The sequence below is a fragment of the Anneissia japonica genome, unplaced genomic scaffold (genome assembly GCF_011630105.1).
Source record: "Anneissia japonica isolate Jap-2015-1 unplaced genomic scaffold, ASM1163010v1 scaffold3032_len512176_cov184, whole genome shotgun sequence".
Classification (NCBI taxonomy): domain Eukaryota; kingdom Metazoa; phylum Echinodermata; class Crinoidea; order Comatulida; family Comatulidae; genus Anneissia; species Anneissia japonica.
In genome coordinates, this window is record NW_022688691.1 from 463063 (window position 1) to 481930 (window position 18868).

The window sequence follows — 18868 nt, forward strand, 5'->3', positions numbered from 1 at the left end:
ATATAAAGTATAATACTGTAAAGTATAAAATGATGTATGTTGAAATATCCCTAGGCCTTGTTCATGGGATAAATTTAGCTCTGTGAGTACGATCTTATAATTTCCGTTGTAGACCTTCATATTAGAGACGTTTGGCACCGCCAACAAGTACTTATCAAGCCCTCCTTTGTGTTCGAACACGTTAAAGCCTCATCAAAATATCTTCAGTACTCCTTATACCAACAACAAGTAACACGAACGGAACTCCAAACGCAAATGTTTTCATTATCTAGAACATACATGTCCTGAGGTACTATGTCAGAATCGATGAGCAAAACGCAAAGTGTGATTTACCTGTCATCGATACGATAGATTATGTTGACAAAACCTTGAGCAACAGTAATACGTATCAAAAATATTGCTACCAGAGGCGAACTCTTTGACTATTTATAGTTTGCACCAATCAGAACACAACAAACTGTGAGCGTAACTCGCACTGCGCTGTGTGTGATCACGATTGATCGTGAACTTGTGTGGAATGAGATGCGCCATTCAGCTGTGGTACTTTGACAGCTCAGAGGCATTGTTAAGTGTCATTGAATTATTATCCTCCATCAGCCATGTTACGGGTGTTGCTCTGCCTAGCTTTTCTTGGTCTTGTCTTCGCACAACGTCCCTTGAGACCCACAGGTAGGACACTGTCGATCCTTTTGATGTATCGATTGAGTGTAAAAATTGTAAAATACTTATAAGATTTAAATTATTGATTCATAGTCTACCAAAGTCGTATTGCAATCAATATTTTTAATATTTGATATTTTTATTTTTTAAAATATTTATTTTTATTGGAGCTCTATGGTAATGCAGGCCTATAATGATGATAAGCTATGAATTATATATTGTAGTCAAAGGGGCTGTGCAGGGGACACCACACGAAATAAGTTGGATTGGGCAGTACAATTATAGTACTATGCCCTATGCACTAATTATTACACAATACTTTCATACATCCATAAAAAATTCTTTTTTTTTTGTTTTCTATTTTTTGTTTTTTTGTTTTTTGTTTTTTTGTTTTTTGTTTTTCATTTTTCTGCTGTTTTATTATTTTATACCTTTGTGATTCCCTACTCAATTCAGCCATGTTGCTATTATGTAGGCCTATGTATTTAATGAACATTGAAGTTTTAATAAATATACCTTAAATAATAATATTACATTGAATCAGTAAATTGTATGATATCGGGCCTTAGGCCTATGTGGAGTATGTACTTTGCTGTATTATTATTATTGTTATTATTATTATTATTATTATTATTATTATTATTATTATTATTATCATCATCATCATCATCATCATCATCATCATTATCATTATCATTATTATTATTATTATTATTATTATTATTATATGTATATATTATGCATAAGCCCTTTCAAGGTTTCAGTCCTAGCAATAATATTTTCGTTACACAGGGCTAATATACAGATAAAGTATGCCAATATTATATTTCAAAGCTCGAAGACTCGCCTTTTCAAACATCGTATACAATTACGTGGGCAAAAGAAGACGACCCTGGATTTTTGAAGTTTTGCGTCGGTCGGTTGAGCAAAAAGATTTTTACCTAAAAAAAGTGTTGGCAGAGACGTCGTATTACAAACGCCAAAACGTTTACTTATAGGCCTATATCAGGTAGCCATTGTGTGTCCGCTGAATTGAACAATGAAGATTTTTAAATAACGTTTGGTGGTCCCCGTTCTAACCCACTCACTACCCTCATTGTGTTACGTTTCTAGATGCAGGAATGAAATAGCGCACCGTCTTTTGGATAAGACGGTGCCGTCAGTGTCTGTGAATTAGCCTATAGGTAGTCATGTAGTCAACGTTAGAACACAGACCTAGTTAAGAAAGTGTAATACATACTAAGTATTAATGAAATACGCCATCGTACTGGGATTCAAAGAAACACTACGGAAATTGTAGGGATGTTCTCCCGGGGTACTGCAAAATTCACCACCAGAAGGATCCGACAGAAACATCTCATTTCACCACCGAAATAATCCAATCCAAAGAGCTTTGGCGGTAGGCATTATTTCCCGTCTCACTCCTCCTAACACCCCTCTGTTTTATAGATCATTTACATCGGAATCTATCATTCCTTACGATCAACAGCTATTATATTATACGCGTATGAAAATTCTAAATCTGTTTGTTGATGTTGACCTTGGAAAATTAATAGTTCACGTGACTCATATAGCAATATGGAATACCATGGATGTTGTATAGAACGGTTCACCGATGTTACGGCCATAATTAATTCAAACCCGTGAATTCATTCTGATGCATACGGTACATTAATATGGTCTATTTTTGTTACTTTTTTTTAAACGTAATTTAATTAGAAGTGTGTTCTTATGTTTATTCTTTACCCAGCCAATTTAAAAAAAAAAAAAGAGATTTTGAATTATAATATAAACTGATAATTAAGTATGACTATTAATAATTTATCAATACAGTAATATTGCCTATATATATATATATTTATTTATTTATTTATTTATTATCGATAATGCAAGTATTTGACACACAGGCCTTTAATTACATAACATCAAATTTGGTAATAAAATTCATTTTTTTAATTACATAAGCTCAGTTTTCTCAGAATAGGTTATTATCTAATACATACTTATCATAATTGGGCGTAAGAGTTTTTTTTTTCTTTAATTATTTACAAAAAAATAATTGTGTCCATCGCGTTCCTAAAATAAAAATTGTTTTTTTAATTATTAGATAGGCCTACGTAGTTATACTATTGTAACCGAACGATGCAATAACTAAAAATTATTATTATTCATAATAATTTTATTTTTCTTACACGAGATGGTAGTTAACAAAGTGAGATATTCCCTGTACAAGTGTCAACTACCAAAGCATAGCAATAAAATAAACAATAACACTGAAGTCCAGTAATAATAATAATAAGAATAATAATATAATAATAATTATATGATATGATAATCAACAATGTTGATGAACATACTGGTTATGCAGGGGCGGATCCAATAGGGGGCACGGGGGGACGGGCTCCCCTCCCATTTTGCCACTAAAATAATATTAAAATTGCAATACATATTGTTATGTGCTACTCACTTATCTATTCTAAAACTATTGTGCCCCCCGCCCTACCACCCACCCCGTTTTAAAATTCTGGATCCACCCCTGTTATGATGCTGTGATAGTAATTATGAGGAGGTTAATTATGAAATTGAATAAAGCTATAACAAGCATTTACAATCACAAAAACATCAGAGACATTTAGGTTTGTAAAGTTCCACTCTTAACCCCCTGGATGAAGCGGTTTAAAAAGAGCGTATAGAATGGTACTTGAATTACACAATTACAGGTAGATTCTCGGTGGGATGTGACATTATTGTAGATCTGAAATTTCGATTTGTGATAGCATGCCAGGGCAAATTAAAAGAGTAAATTCGGCTTGTAGACAGGACAGTTGTGGAGGTCTCTTATACACATCTAGATGTGTATATTTTATAAGAACACCGAGGCTGAAATTGCTTTAAAGATAAGAACGAAATAAGAACAAATTGACGCTGAGGTGGTAAAATGTCAAATAAAGTTTATATTATTTAAAAAATAAATAAAACCAACAAATCTAGCTAGTTAGTCATATACAGTACAGTATTAATGTTTAGGAGGCATCTGTACTTTTGTGACTATGCAATACCCTCTATAAAACAGTACAGTAAATATAATGCTGTATAATAACAATGTTCTATCTTTGAGCCTGGGCAAAATTTTACTGGTTCTTATGAAAACTGATGTACTTATTTACTTATAGATGATTTTATTAACCAAAATTAAGACCAACCAAAACTCATATTACATAAGAAATAAGACATAAGTTCTAAACAATTTAAGTATATTATTTTGTAACCTTAATTTTTTGTGTTTCCATTTTATTTTCAATACTCAAATTTATTGAAAATCATTTCAGTTGTGCTTTAAGTTATATTGTAGATATAGTCATTTCCATGTCTTCATGTGTAAAATTGTTTAAATTCTTTAAGCATATGCCTTTTGGGCAGTTGTGGCTATTTAATACTAATTTACCCTTCTTTTTTTGTAAACTTATATATCTTTTGCATGGAAAAATATACTGTTAAATCCTTTCATACATTATAATTTAGAACTTTAGCATACAGTGTGTCAGTTTTGTAATTTAGCGAATATAGTCTGCTTTGTTGAGTGGGGAAAAATGAAAACTACACAGCCCATTTGAGACTAAGCCTGGAGCAACCACCAACACCCTACCTGCGAAATATAATTAAGATAATCAAACGCACATTGAAACATGTTATGATATTCTGTAAATAATGGAATCTTATGACAAGACATGATGGTAATCATAATATATTGTATTATCATAGGCCTATATATAACAATATGTAATATACCAACTTGTACTGAAACTAGCTGGAGTATAGTCAATATCAATCGTTTTAAATTTAACGAAAATATTAAAAACGGTATGAAATATTTGAACTACGCGCACGCTCTGGGGCATACACAGCATGGTGGCCAAGTGAAACTCAAGTATACCTAGACATATCTCCACAAAACACAACTAGAATTATGGCGTAATTATATATTTATATACAATTCAAATAAAGCAGGTCTTTTAACTATAAGATTCAGAAGAGTTCAATGTATAATCGTATTTATTTGACAAGGACCTAGACAATGACAAATGTTATGGCTATTTGTTCCTTCAACAAAAATTGTTGTTGAATTAAATTCGATTACATATTTTGTGATGTGAAAGTTATAGTAGTTACAAGTTTACTGATTTATATAATTTAAATACAGTAGGTCTTTTAGCTATCAGATTCAGGAGTTCAATGTATCTAATCGTAATTTATTGACAATGACAAATGTCCTGGCTTTGTGTTTTCCTTCAACAACAATTCAATGTTGAAATAAATTTAATTTTATATTTTGTGCAAGTTGTCGGCCTATTTGGAATGAGTTGAATTTTGTAAGGTTTACTTGGGTTTATAAATGGAAAAGCCTGTGGTGCGATGTTTGAGTTTTCCCAAAAGTAGGTGAAGATCCGCTGACCTCGTTGTGGCGTCAGACGACAGGGGATACAGGACTGCCCGACGGGGTTGCCCTCCCTGACACCCCCCCCCCCACCACTGGCGCCACCACTGATAAAACTACCAAAATATATCGTAATTTAGGCCTAAAAACTATATATACTCAATATACTCACACCCCGGTTGGTCGGTTACTCCGAGTAGCTTATTAAAGTTGAGCGTTCAGTTGTTATTTTTCTTGAGGTTGCGGTAATCCTTCATTTTAGGGGGAGTATGAACTATTTCATACAATTATCCCAAATTTTCAATGAAAATGCACCAACTTGGCAAGACTGGGTTATTTCCAGAAGACGTTATATTTACAAAGGAGTTGGGATTTTTCCTGGAAGGGGATATTTATTCTGTGTTTCAAAAATTCGCCGTGGAAAAAACTTCCGCAGAAGTGCCGGGATTTCCCCTGACTGAAAATAACCAACCCTTGCTGAGCTTTTTGCATTTGTTTGTAGGCAATAATATATACGAATCTCGATGAAATAACTGACACCCCTAACTTAAGTTGGAGGATCACCGTAAGCTTATGGGGAGAAAAGGGGTTTATCATCAGCGATCCTGTCGAAAAGGAGAGGTTATCGCGCCGTTTTCAAGAGCTCACACTCCACACAACCGAAGCCTAGATCCTTGTGTCGACTTCTAGAAGCGCTGGCTCCGTATCAGCATGGTATTTTAGTATTATTTATTTATTATTTAAACAACCATTTCAAGAGGGTGACCTTTCCAGCGTGATCTGATTTTAAAGAGCCCTTAACAATACAAACGAGAAACATACAAGAAATTTCATAACATGAAAAACATACGTAAATAGTTAAGAAAAATATATCTACAATTGTTAAAACTTAAAATTATTAAAATGCAATAAAATCTAATAAGAATGACAGGTAGCATTTTAAAATGTAAATGGATAAAATAATAAAGCGTGCTATTAATAATTATACTACTCTAGTTTAAACGTCAAGTGAGTTAAAATATTTATTAGGTAATTTATAATTAAAAGAATGTTTAAGTTCGCATTGTGGTCTTGGTGGAACGACAGAGTCTCTCCTGGAAAATTGCCGTCTGGACATTCTACCATTAAAGTAATCCTGACAAGTCTACGACAAGTGTTAGCAGGGGCGAGATTTTTTGAAGCTCGATAGGCCAGGCAGCTAGTTTTAAAATCAGCACGTTGAGAAACAGTAAGAGTAGAAATTGTGTTAAAGTGTTGAATGGTAGGAGTTGTGTAACCTGAAGAACAGATGTTGTGCAGCTTTTCAATTTAATTTTTAAAAATGAGGCAAGGTGGAATCCTGCACAGTAATGCAATAATGTACATGAGGTAAGAAAAGATAGTTATAAAAAAGAAGAGCGGTTATAAAAAGTTAAAATAGTATAAAGTTCGTGAAATGAGTGAGATAGAAGAGTTAACTTTGTTACAAAGGTGAGATATTTGCATGTTCCAAGTGAGATTGTTATCAATATGGACACCGAGGTGCTTAATACAAGTGACGTTTTCAATAGGCTGATGATTGATAGTTTTATAACACCAGGACTTCGTCTGAGTTTTTGAGATGTTCCTATTAGCATAAATTTATTTTTTTAAATAATTAAATATAGTTTTCAGAAAGCCAGGAGAAAAGATGATTTAGATTGTTATTGAGATTTTGTTGGATAAGGGCAGATGATTTACTGACGTTGTAAATAATAGTGTAGTAGTCAGCGAACCTGTTTGCAGATCAGTTGTCGGTTAAACAGTTAGGGAGATCATTAATATGATTTCCCTAAATATGTACGCACCTTATGCACTTTAAAGAATTCTCATATCAGAAAGAAGTGTAGAACATTGTCCCCCAATGTACGGATCAATCACCACCATTGCGTCCAACAAACATCAGATCATCAGCTGTGAGGTCATGTACAATACAGTTACGAATACAAATACGTCACAGCATACATTGCATTCCTATAATTAAATCATTTAAATGATGCATGGTGATGATGTCATTTCAATACGTTTGGCAGACAAGAAATTATCATCGACTAGTGAATTCACAACATGACTTATGAAATTGACACGAAACGCAGCAAGTCCAAGTCTAAATAGACTAGGCAACCAAAAGTGACGCCATGGGGCCGTTGTAGGCAGTCCTGGTTGGGGACAAAAAAAATCGCACCCACCACCCCCCTCCTTGTTGGGGACGTCTGGCATCCTGCCGTCGGCAAATCCTGCCACCACCGCACCCCTGACTACAATTAACTTTGCTAATAAAATTGCCCCAACATGATTGCTTTGATGCTATAACATGCAAGATATTTTGTGAGAGAAATGGGCGTATTACGGCCTCAAGGTGATGAGTGGACGTGTCAGTAACCATTATTCTCTCCATACGTGATATGATATTGTAATGGATATTATAGTAAAGTCCAGTGTGACATCGGAACCTGGAGATGACATGCCATTCATGTAACATGACTCGTTGAACGCCGGACAATTTACAGCTGAGCAGGGTTTAAAATAAGAATTCGGCGTTGACTTTGATATTTTTTTTACACTCCATGCTCATTAAGAGAACCCTTCAACACAGAGGTCCATAGTTCTGGAAATATACTGATTAATCCCAGGGCCACTTGAAGTCAAGGAACCTGACTGGGGCCAGTGAGTTCACAAGACGTGCTACGTCCTTCCTTGACACCACCAGGTAGATTTAACACCGTATAAACTAAAATCAATCATTCAACATATGACAGAAGCCTATCAAAATGAAGATTACTTTGATCTGAAAATTGTCTTATAATTCGTGCCGATGTTGAACTAAACTCAACCGTTTCTGACGTAATATGTTCTCAGTATTACAGTCATCCTCCAATTTGAGACCCCTCTAATTCGAAACCCCCTTTTAAAGAACCAGTGTTTAAGCTGTCATTAGCCATATAGTCAAATCCTAATAAAAGCTGGATTTGGCTAAATATTTTCATTCAAAATTAGCCAAAAAGCTAATGTAATTAATGCTTAATTCCTTATATTCTTTTGTTTTGGCTAATCAAACTTGGCTAATTATTTTCATACTGAATTAGCCAAATTGCTAAATATCGTTTTTGTTCAGCTTAGACTCCAAAGAACCAAATAACAATCTTCAATCTTTTAACTCAAAGCTAACCCTCGAATTGAAAACCGAACACTGAGACTATCCCAAAATGTTTAGGTGGTCTGAAATTGGAGGGCGAACTGTGTTTGCAATGTCTAATAGTAATAAAAGTGTCTTTCTTTTTTCAGCATGTATGAAAGAATATATGAAAGAAAATAACTGTACTAAAAAGTGGAAACCAGTATGCGCGAGCAATTCAGCAAGTTATAGGAACAAGTGCGAAATGGAGGCTTTCCGAAAGTGCGAATCCAGATTTATATATCAAATCCACGACGGAACTTGTGGCATTGGTATTAACCTACTTACATTTGAATACTTTCATAAATTTATCGTCGAATTTACCTTCGATACCTTTTCTGTTTTAAATTTTAATGACGTGTACGTTTGGATATTCCATTTTTATTGTCTTTAAATAGAGCCACTTTATTAGAATATACAGTAGGCCTACTGTATGACACAATTCTTATGAATTTTGAAACTAGATCATGATCATAATCTAGGTTAGAGTCATTTCATTCGTATATCAATTGACAATATAATTACTTCCACAGGGATTTATAAAAACTTGCTTTGATCGCTAGATGGCGGGCTATTCCTTATTGTTAATAACGAACTCTTTTGTGTTTGTCAGGTCAACAAACGTCGTGCAAGTCTGGAAAAAATTGGTATAAATACAGCGAAGTAACAATAGGAAAATGCGGCCAACCCTGGTAAGTTTTATACATTATTTTGCATGCAGGTGACAATTTCGAATTTCCATAACTCCATTTTTATAGCGTTTGACATTAGATATGTCAATCAGAATATTCATAACAATATTGTTTTATAGCGCATTATGCAAAAACAAAAATGGTTCACATTAATACCCAAGTTTATGTCACCACGATGTTTGTTTAATTGTTGTGTTACTAAACTGGTGGCAATGTAACAAGGGCATTAAATGGCCTCACCCCGACTTCTTCTCCATCATATCCATGCCTCCCCCACGAGTTTTCCCCCAGAAAAATTGCTATTGCAACGGCGAGCCGACGAGTATTCATGAACGACTCACTAATATTCATCGGTATAAAAAGGGTTATTAAGAGTAATAGTGTCTTGATAAAGTTAAAAAGAAGTTATAGAAATAGGATAATGACAATTATGCATCATGGTGGTAATGATAGCAGTTACGACAACGGACATAGTGATGAATTCCATTAAATGTTCAAAATCACATTGTATATATCTATATTTTTCCATGACAGTTTCTGTGCTGGTGGCAGGAGACGATGGGCGTGTGTCTACTGTTGTAAGTTTCAATTTTGTTGTGTTTGTTGTTGTTTTTATATTATTATATTCAAAACGAAAAAAGACTAAGCTTTTTAATTTCATTTTTTGTCATATGACTACTATACAAACATATGTTCTCCTACTTCAGAGGCAAAAATGATCGACGTTGTGTGAGGGAGGTTAATCCGGGGGTCCAAAAGAATTAGGTGGATCAAGGATTTAGTTAGGGGACAATATGTATAAAAATTAGGCGGCATAATGTGATTTTTAATATTTGATGTATTTTTGTTTTGTTTAACAAATTTACAGAAGGAATTAGAGTGCCACCCCGAAGCCCACCCACCAGTGTAGATACGGCACTGCTTCACCCATCCAATTTGTCTTGTGAGTTGGGCGTTATAAAATGAATTTATCGTCCGTAGCATTGGTATTTCATGTTTCATATGTTATTTGTTGACAGATAATGTAGGCTTTGACGAATGTTCCGAAGAGGACTGCGGAGATGTGCCACCCTTTTGTCCGTACGGTCGAATGCGTAACAGCAAGGGTTGTCTAACTTGCGAGTGTTTACCAGACTACAGCTTCTATTTACGCACATTTTACTGGAATTTGTACACATAAGAAATTTATTTCATCGAATGACATCGGGATCCCAGTTTCACTACAATGTCTCTTTATAGTTGTAGGTTTCCGTATAGCCTAAAAGCTCTGATTGAAACCCTTGGCGAATATGAAGATGGGTTGCAATAAGAGTATAATATTAGAAAGGGGTTAGCAAACCCAAAACCCGTACTATTGAAGAAAAAAAGTACCACCCACGAAAAATGCAACTGCATTACTGTCATGTAAAGTATTACTAGTTTTCTTAATAGACTCAAAACAAATAACAGACGTTGTAGCAACATCTGACATCTTTAAACAACGTTTACTGTAGCCTACGTCATATTCTCAGATCATAACGGTCGCTATGTCATCGTTATCGATATCAGCAAAGGGCCGGGAATTCGTCACAGAACAAAATGTAACCCCAAAGCTACGTACTATACTTAAGTTTAAAAAGACGAATTAAGATCGTTTAAAGCAACAAAAAATAATGTTTTATTTTAATGTCATGTGTAGGCCTTTTGTGTATAGTTCTATCATTCCAATAGTAACCACACTTGGTTATAGAGCAACGTTGAGTAGTCATTGGGTTTCTATCAGAAGTTTTACGAAGCTCACATTTATCTCGAGATTCAGTTGTTGAGCTATTGAGTGCTGGAAACTTAAATATTGAAGTAATCAGTACTGAAATTCTATGCATAATGGACGGATCCAATGGGGCACGGATGCGGGTGCCCCCATTTTCCTCCATTTTGCCACTACAATATTTAAATTCAATACAAACAATGCCGTGTATTGAAATAAGAAAACAATTAATAAAATTTAATAAAAAAATGTTTCAGTCGGGCCTCCGGCCCCTATGTGCCATTACAGTGGTCTATACAGGCCTATCTATTCTGATAATTTTGTGCCCTATGGTTGTTGCGTAATCTTCACGGCCCAACCATGATCGAAATAGGCCCCCTAATTTATGAAAATGAAACTTTAGTACTGACAGTAGGGTAAGTAGGTGACATAGTAGTGAGGAAGGCCTTTTAGATTTGAGTTTAGGCTTGCTGTATTATTTATTATTGATTGGCCTAGGCCTAATACGCTGCCAGTAATCATGAGCACTGTTTCCATAATTATTCGTTCACGTGACTCGCTTTATAATTAAAATATGGTATATAATATGAAATTATTTGTATGATGATGATATTAATATTAATAAATGATACAATATCAAACAAAAAATGAAATAATACAAAAAATTATGAAGTTAAACACATGAAAACCAACTCGACGTCAGGGAAACTCGAACTGTGACTGCTAAATAGGCCTAATACAAAAATAAAGAAAGAATAAATTGGGAAACTAACTCGACGTTAGTACGACTTGAACTATAGCTGCAATGGTAATATCAAGGGCGATATGGAGACGCATTTTTAGTTGCCATAGCGATTCAGTGATTGAAAGCGAAAATTGTCCATGCATCACAGTAATATTGCGTTTAACGCTTTAAAATTACACCAATTGCGTTTATATAATTTAATCATCCAATAACATTCTTTAAATCCCATCAAATGTTGTGGTTTGGTATGTCACAAAATAACGTTTACACAACATTGTAAGAACGTTCAAACGTTGTGAAGTTGTGAAATTAGGTTATAGGTAGCCTACGTAACCTAATTACGTTATTATAACATTCTTATAACGTAATATTGTTAGCTAGGATGGTCCTCACATTCACACCCTACTCCAGGTCGTCACCAAATTTATTCATTTCTTCATTGAACCATAAAAAAATATTCTGAAGAGTTTCAATAGATCCATTTATACATTTTTTAAAGAGATATTTATGTCTGGGACCTTAGCAATTTAAATGATACCCTGGCATTTACACCCGAATCTGAATCGTCACTGAGATTTAACATTTCCTTCCTTGTAACATGGTCAAAGTTTCAAGAAAGTTTCAATTCGATCAGATAATCATTTTTGTTTGATATCTGGTCTGGGACGTCTACCGTTAAAAGGCCCTCATGTCCATATCATACTGTAGATCGCCAACAAAATTTAATCATTTATTTATGGGACCATAACAAACCATTCTGCAGAGTTTTATTTTGATCCAGTGGTCAGTTTTTGAGATATTGGGGCTTGGACGTTATGCACTTAAAATGACTCTCAACTTCACACCTATATAGATCGTCACCAACATTTAAACAATTTCTTCCTTAACTTGGTTAAATTTTCCAAAAAGATTCATTCAGTTCAGTTGGTCAGTTTTTGGTATAATCTGGTCTAAGATAGGACGTTATCATTTTAAAGGTCATTATCAACCATACTTCTGTTCGTCACCAACATTTATTCATTGGTTTATTGGATGACAAAATAATATAGAAATTTTTATTTCGATCTATTAATACGTTTTTTTGAGATATCTAGGTCTGGGACGTCATAAATTCACATTTACACCCAAAACTGGATCGTCACCAAAACAAAATAATCTTTCTTGTAACTTGCTTGAATTTTCCTGAAAGTTTTATTTACATCAGATTATCCGTTTTTAAAATATCTGGAGTAGAGTGTTTGCCTTTATATTAAATCGCTTTAAATTGTCCTAACATCCACATCCCACTCTGGTACTGGTACGAGCATTTATATTGCGCCTTTTCCTTTTGGTTGTGAATTAAGCGCACGCCAATTCTCCAAGCTCAGGGAAAAACTCAAGACAGAATGTAATACGTCAGGTCCATAAACAGAAATTACGAGTGTCACAATTGTATTGTCGAAACAATTAACAGAAGCAAAACACACGACTAACACAACATAAAAGAAAAATATAATAATAGGAAGAGTTATGCAAATAAGTGACTTCACTCGGGATTGTCACTACCTTTTACTATGTACATCTTTAGTATATAGGCTAGTCTAGGTTTGGACAAAGTTTGGAAAGGATCCGATCATGGAAAGCGACCGAAGTGCCAGGGAGAAAAAACCTTGTCATGTGCAACAAGATAGGGGAAAATATACGGAGAAAAAAAATCGAACAAAAGCAATGGCTTTTCCTGCTACTGCTAGGAAATCCGATAATAATGACGACGACATGACGGCAATGATGGTGATGATTATTTAAATTAGATTAACATCTTCCTAAGTAGGTGATTTTTTTTGGCAATTTCGAATACCGATAGTATATAACACATTGAACATAAAAACTAAAGCTATTGATCAGAATTTTATATCAATCAGTAAATCACACATTCACTAACTCGTTGGCACTCACTCAATCTATCAGTTTATTTGACATCATTTTTGTTTCAGTTCTGTGCATAACCTTGATGGTACGGGCCTACAAACAACGACGGTACACGAGAGCGAAAAGAGCTGTGCTGTAATTTTGACCGGTTTTTTTTTATGTCTTACACAAAAATATGTTACAACATAGAATCATTATATGACAAAGAATCATATGCATCTAATTAATATTCAATAAATATATTCAATAAATTGTTTACATGCCTACAATAGCAAAATGAAGGGAAAAAAAATATATTATACAGTAACCAATCAGTAAGTAGCTGCGCTCTTGGAAAACCAGAGATCTTATTGTTTTCTTTGTGGACAACTTATCATCCCAGAGAGGGCGTCTTTAAAAAATGATCTGCGCATACAGAGTGCGCAATTTACGCTACTATGCAACAACCAAAACAACAGCGGAAACTGTCAGAGTAGTGTGATTGGATTCTAACAACATTTTTGTAAATTGAAATAAGGCACTTCATATACTCTACATATTCTTCACTACATATTATAGGTAAGTAGAAGTGCAATATATGGATCATTGATATATAATTTAAACATGACATTTTCACAGGCCTGATGAGATAGAATATTCTATGAGCTGCACCTGCAGCAGACTGAGCAGCAGAGACTGAGTTAGGGGGGCCTAGGCTAGGCCTAGTCTGGCTGGCTAGGCTAGGCCTGGCAACTATAGGACTCAGGAGTAATTGATAGGCGTACTAAATTGGTATTGATAAAGTGCAAGCTAGACTTAAAGAGTTCATTCGAATTACACACGCTAATGCCGTGCATGAATAATTTGATCAATATATTTGCTATGGATGGGTGGTTGCTACAGACAGACAAGGCTAGGCCTAGGCCTAGAGAGAGAATTAGTGTGGGTGCGCCCTCAGTGTTTAAACATTCATTTTGGCCCTACGCATTTTTATGGCCACCCCTCCTGGCATAGGGCCTAGGATTAGGCCTAGTGGTAAGAAGGCTCTCGTGTCAGTGGTGTATTTTTAGTGAGATTACAACAGCGCCACTGCCGTGGGTAATACTAATAATAGGTTCCTCCTCTTCTTAGTTCAAACCAAATCATTCTTTGTTGATTTTAGAGGACGACTGTTATAAAACATACTAACTTTATCTTTACAGTACGGTTGGGTAACCAGTTGATTGTTGTATGTATTGTAAAATTGTGTAGTTTGTGAAAAATGTTTAATTGTTCTATATAATGCACATTTCATTCGATTTAAAAGCCTATATTGACATTGTAATTACAACTTGTGTTTATGCTCGGTTTAATACAGGATGCCTGCGGTTGGGGAAGATGCCCCAATGTACTGCTCTCAGCAAATCAACATACCCCCTGAGCTTCCTGATATCTTAAAACAGTTCACCAAAGCTGCAATCAGGACACAACCCACTGATGTCCTGCAGTGGTCATCAGCGTATGTTTACTGTATTATTTTTCATCTCTTGCACGTAGTACTGTACATTTAATTATAAATAGTCCAATATTTAAAAAAAAAATAAAAAAATAAAAAGTATATGTTTGTGTCTGTTACACATCAGTTAGTGCTGTGGTGTGGCTATTATATATTCCAGTGACCCAGTAAAAATATCTGATGATAGACAACTAGAGAAACATGATTGATGTAATATTTTTAATGTTTTGTATAGTTCAAGATATTTATATTTTAAACATTTGCATGATATAAAAGAATAAATTTGGACTCATTAATATGCACAAACTCCTGGGGATGACATTGAAGGTTCTAATTTAATTTTAATTACTTGATAAATTTATGGTCTAATACTGTACTTTGTTTATATGATGATGCTGAATGAAAATAACTTGCTTCCCTAAGCCTGAAATAAAGTTATGTTTGCAGAGAATTTATTTAAGGACAAAATTATTTCAATCACATAATAATAATACATTACAACTGTCTTCAAATTTTCTTTTCCTCTTTAGATACTTCAACGCTCTGTCGAATGGTGAGACGCCGCCTGTTAAGGAGAGACTTGAGATGCCCGTAGCAACACAGAAGACAGACACAGGCCTAACGCCTGGAATCCTCTCAGTGTTAAATCGACAGGTATAATTTAATGTTGATTACATTTATTGACATTGGTTAACAAATTTCAGTACATTGAAGTTGTGCACGGTGAATTAAAATTTGCAACACCAAGAAGTCTTTGGGGCCCCAGCTGCAATTCCATCGCTATTTTACTTTTCAGAAAAGATTTTATGACCTTAAGTCGTGCGTTTATCCAGGCTTGTGTAGAGTCGTGCGAGTGTCACAGAAATCAACATAATCTCCTGCACACCAGTAAAACAAGAAAACTTCTCCAGAAAACTAACACATCCCCTTAAATTCATGGTTTTTGTATATGTAACTGTATTGTTGCCATTCTGTAGATAGCTTCTATTGATATATTTCTACGTAATTTCATCCTCAAGCTTGGCCCTCAGAAGATGTGCACTCTGACGGAACTTGAAAAGAAATGGAAGGATATGTGTTTACCCAAAGAGAAACTCTACAGCCTAATTCAGTTAGGTAGCTTTGGTGAGGAGATCGAGTGGTTGAAGTTCTTTGCACTGGCTTGCTCAGCATTAGGAGGTGTAAGTACAAATCATCAGATGTATAACTAAAGCCCTGCCCAGTCTATCAACTTTTATTTGAAAAAAAACATATGACATGCCGTAATATGACTATATATGGGCATTCAACAGTTTTTTGTCTAAGAAAATTTGATAGTGTAGACAAAGCTTTAGAGAAAGTCCTAAAAGTTAACAAGTTCACTGCAGCAAACAATTCAGTTTTCATTGTCATATTAATCTTAAGTGACTCATATATTGGAATTACTTGTGCATCTAGAAATTTGATATCTTTTCCAATTTCATTAGATTACATATTTTTATTGCTCATTATCATTGTATTGAGGATATTATAGTAGCAATTTTAAGACTTGTAGAAAAATAAAATCATGAAAATCAATAACTTTTAAAGGATGGATATGAAAAAATTGCTATAAAAACAGACTGATGACATTTAATGTGGAGCATAAATAAAAAATTCTACTTTCATTTTGTTACTGGCTGGATTATAATCTGGATTTTATAAACTCCGCAGAATATTACAATAGCCATGAAAACCATTTGTGAGATCTTAACGAAGGACCCTGAAGGTGGCGCTGCCCGGATTCCTTTTGAATGCTTCAAGGTATTGTACACCTACCTAGCACAGATTGACGGAGAGATCCCCGAAGAACACACCGAGAGTGTCTACACATACCTGCAGTATCATGTGTACGTTTATGTTGACGTTATAAATTACGATGATTATTATTAGATAATATCTGAGTGGAGAGACATATTATTAAGATGATTGTATATACACTGTAGGTCTCCCTGTAATGAAAGACTCCTCCAATTAAAGACCATTTTTCTGTGGTCCCAAATTAACAAACGTCTTTTATTTTTATTATTCTAATTACAGACCAAAGCTGCAAAAGACCATGAAAACCTTGTTCCCAAAAGTGGTCTTTAATTGGAGGGAGACCTGTACTTGGATTTCCAAATCTCCTTGATTAGTGTATTTCACTGTATGGGGCTTGCCATGCCAAAACCAGCTTCGGTGACCAAAACAAGAAAATTGACTTTAGTATATTCATGTTCTCCACATTATAAGCTTTAAAATGATGGGTCTTTTACTGGAATCGTCGTTGTGTTGCTAAAGTTATGAGTAAAACTAGTATTAATGCTTCTCTGTATTGAAGTATACAATACTGCCACAATGCTAATTAATCTGTTTAACATTTAGCACCAATACGCTGGTTTTGGGATGGCATTCCTAGTATGTATAGCCTATTGATGAGCAATCTGATTTATCACAAATACTAATTCCTGCCTCATTTATTTTTCAACAGTGATAAACAAAAAGGAATGGTACAACCAAGGAATTTCCTGAGCCAAGATTGTCCGAAACTAGACCCTTAAACAGCCTTAAAGTTCCAGAAAAAGAATGCGCCCACTTGGATCATCATAATAAATTATTACACCAACAGTTAAAGAAAAACAAATAAGCATGGTTTTTTTTCCTTAGTTTACTATAGTATAAATAACCTTGATTTTAAGATTGTTTTTTATGGATACTGAATGGACACCTTTGGATTTTATACCAACATATTTGAGTAGATTGAAAATAATTCTATGGCGACACATTTTCAATTTTATCTCAGGGTTTACAAAAAGGAAAAAACTAGAACTAAACTAAAAATATCAACAATAAAAAATGATACTATGTATAGTTCCCAAATATTTTGAAATTCATGTTTAATTTAGATTTTTGTTTGGATATATGTTTAGTGTTAATATATACAAAATGTACATATCTTTGTGTTTTGAGTACATATTTCATACTTTTCCTGGAATTTGTTAGAATGATACACAAAGCTGACACTGTTGTCAGCGATTCCTTGAAGAAAGTAATAGGACAAGTTGCAAACAGTGGATCGTTTTTATGGACAATCGGTAGAGAGCCTCACATCCTTTAAGAATTCAGTAGAGGGTATATGGATTCTTTGGCTGACGTCGTACAGTAAGGCAGTGGTATGACACAATGTGTGCCCTGCTAATAAACTATTAATAAGGCAATCTCTTAGTTTGAATTGCATATGCTCCTCTCAAGGTCAATCGACATAACATACACACAACATAGGTTTATGTCGATTAATCTTGGATGCCACTGGATAGGCACATGTGCAGTTAAAACCAAAAATTGGCTTATTTCCATCGGAAGTTCTGGCAGCGGTTAATATACTCTGCCAGTATAATAAACTCCTCAGTATTGGATCAGGAAAAAATAATACTCAAGTTACCCTGCAACTGAAAATTCCCCCTGTAGTTAGCTCTGGGAATCTATAGAGACTATATACGACTAAATGAATGCAGGAGGGTCTGGTACCATAGCTTTCTTGGCTTAAATAAAGTAATAATATACTGTAATATAATAATATAATTCTTTGTTCTCATTTTAATTGCGAATCAAAAATTTGGGCTGGGTCCTTGGGGAGTTTAACCTGCCTAACTCTCAATATGAGGGTTATTCGAAAAGCCAAGCGATCAGACCCTAATTAAAACCCAACACTGGATTTGAACCGGGGTTTTTAGCACAAGAGGCAGAAATAGAGGCAGCTCACAAATAGTGGTAGAAAAGTGTGGGTGCTGAACTATCGGGATTCTTTCAGTTCCTGGTTCCTTACTGCCAGTGCTCTACTTGTGTTTTGGATGAAATACATGTTAACCTGGCGCACTGTTAAAAGATTTGGATTCAAGATTCAAGATTTAATGCTACTTGAGTCATCAAGGGCATTTATCTGCAATCGCAAGTTCACAATCACATAATAAAAATTAACTTAACAAAAAAGAAATGCCATCTTCAACAATCAAGTTG

At 34.7% G+C, this 18868-nt stretch overlaps 2 protein-coding genes across 2 annotated transcripts; both read left to right on the forward strand.

Annotated features, from left to right (window-relative positions):
- The first annotated feature begins 251 nt into the window (after positions 1 to 251).
- Positions 252 to 11496, forward strand: LOC117122768. Its single transcript, XM_033268512.1, has 5 exons — positions 252 to 669; positions 8399 to 8560; positions 8902 to 8980; positions 9515 to 9558; positions 10000 to 11496. The coding sequence occupies exons 1-5, from the start codon at positions 600 to 602 to the stop codon at positions 10158 to 10160; spliced, it is 516 nt and encodes a 171-aa protein (XP_033124403.1). The 5' UTR covers positions 252 to 599; the 3' UTR covers positions 10161 to 11496.
- A 2289-nt stretch (positions 11497 to 13785) lies between these two features.
- LOC117122791 (ropporin-1-like protein) lies at positions 13786 to 17806 on the forward strand. The gene is made up of 6 exons (XM_033268531.1): positions 13786 to 13938; positions 14717 to 14857; positions 15385 to 15508; positions 15874 to 16035; positions 16547 to 16722; positions 17343 to 17806. Exons 2-6 carry the CDS (start codon positions 14718 to 14720, stop codon positions 17410 to 17412), a joined length of 672 nt encoding a protein of 223 aa, XP_033124422.1. The 5' UTR covers positions 13786 to 13938; position 14717; the 3' UTR covers positions 17413 to 17806.
- Positions 17807 to 18868: the final 1062 nt, after the last annotated feature.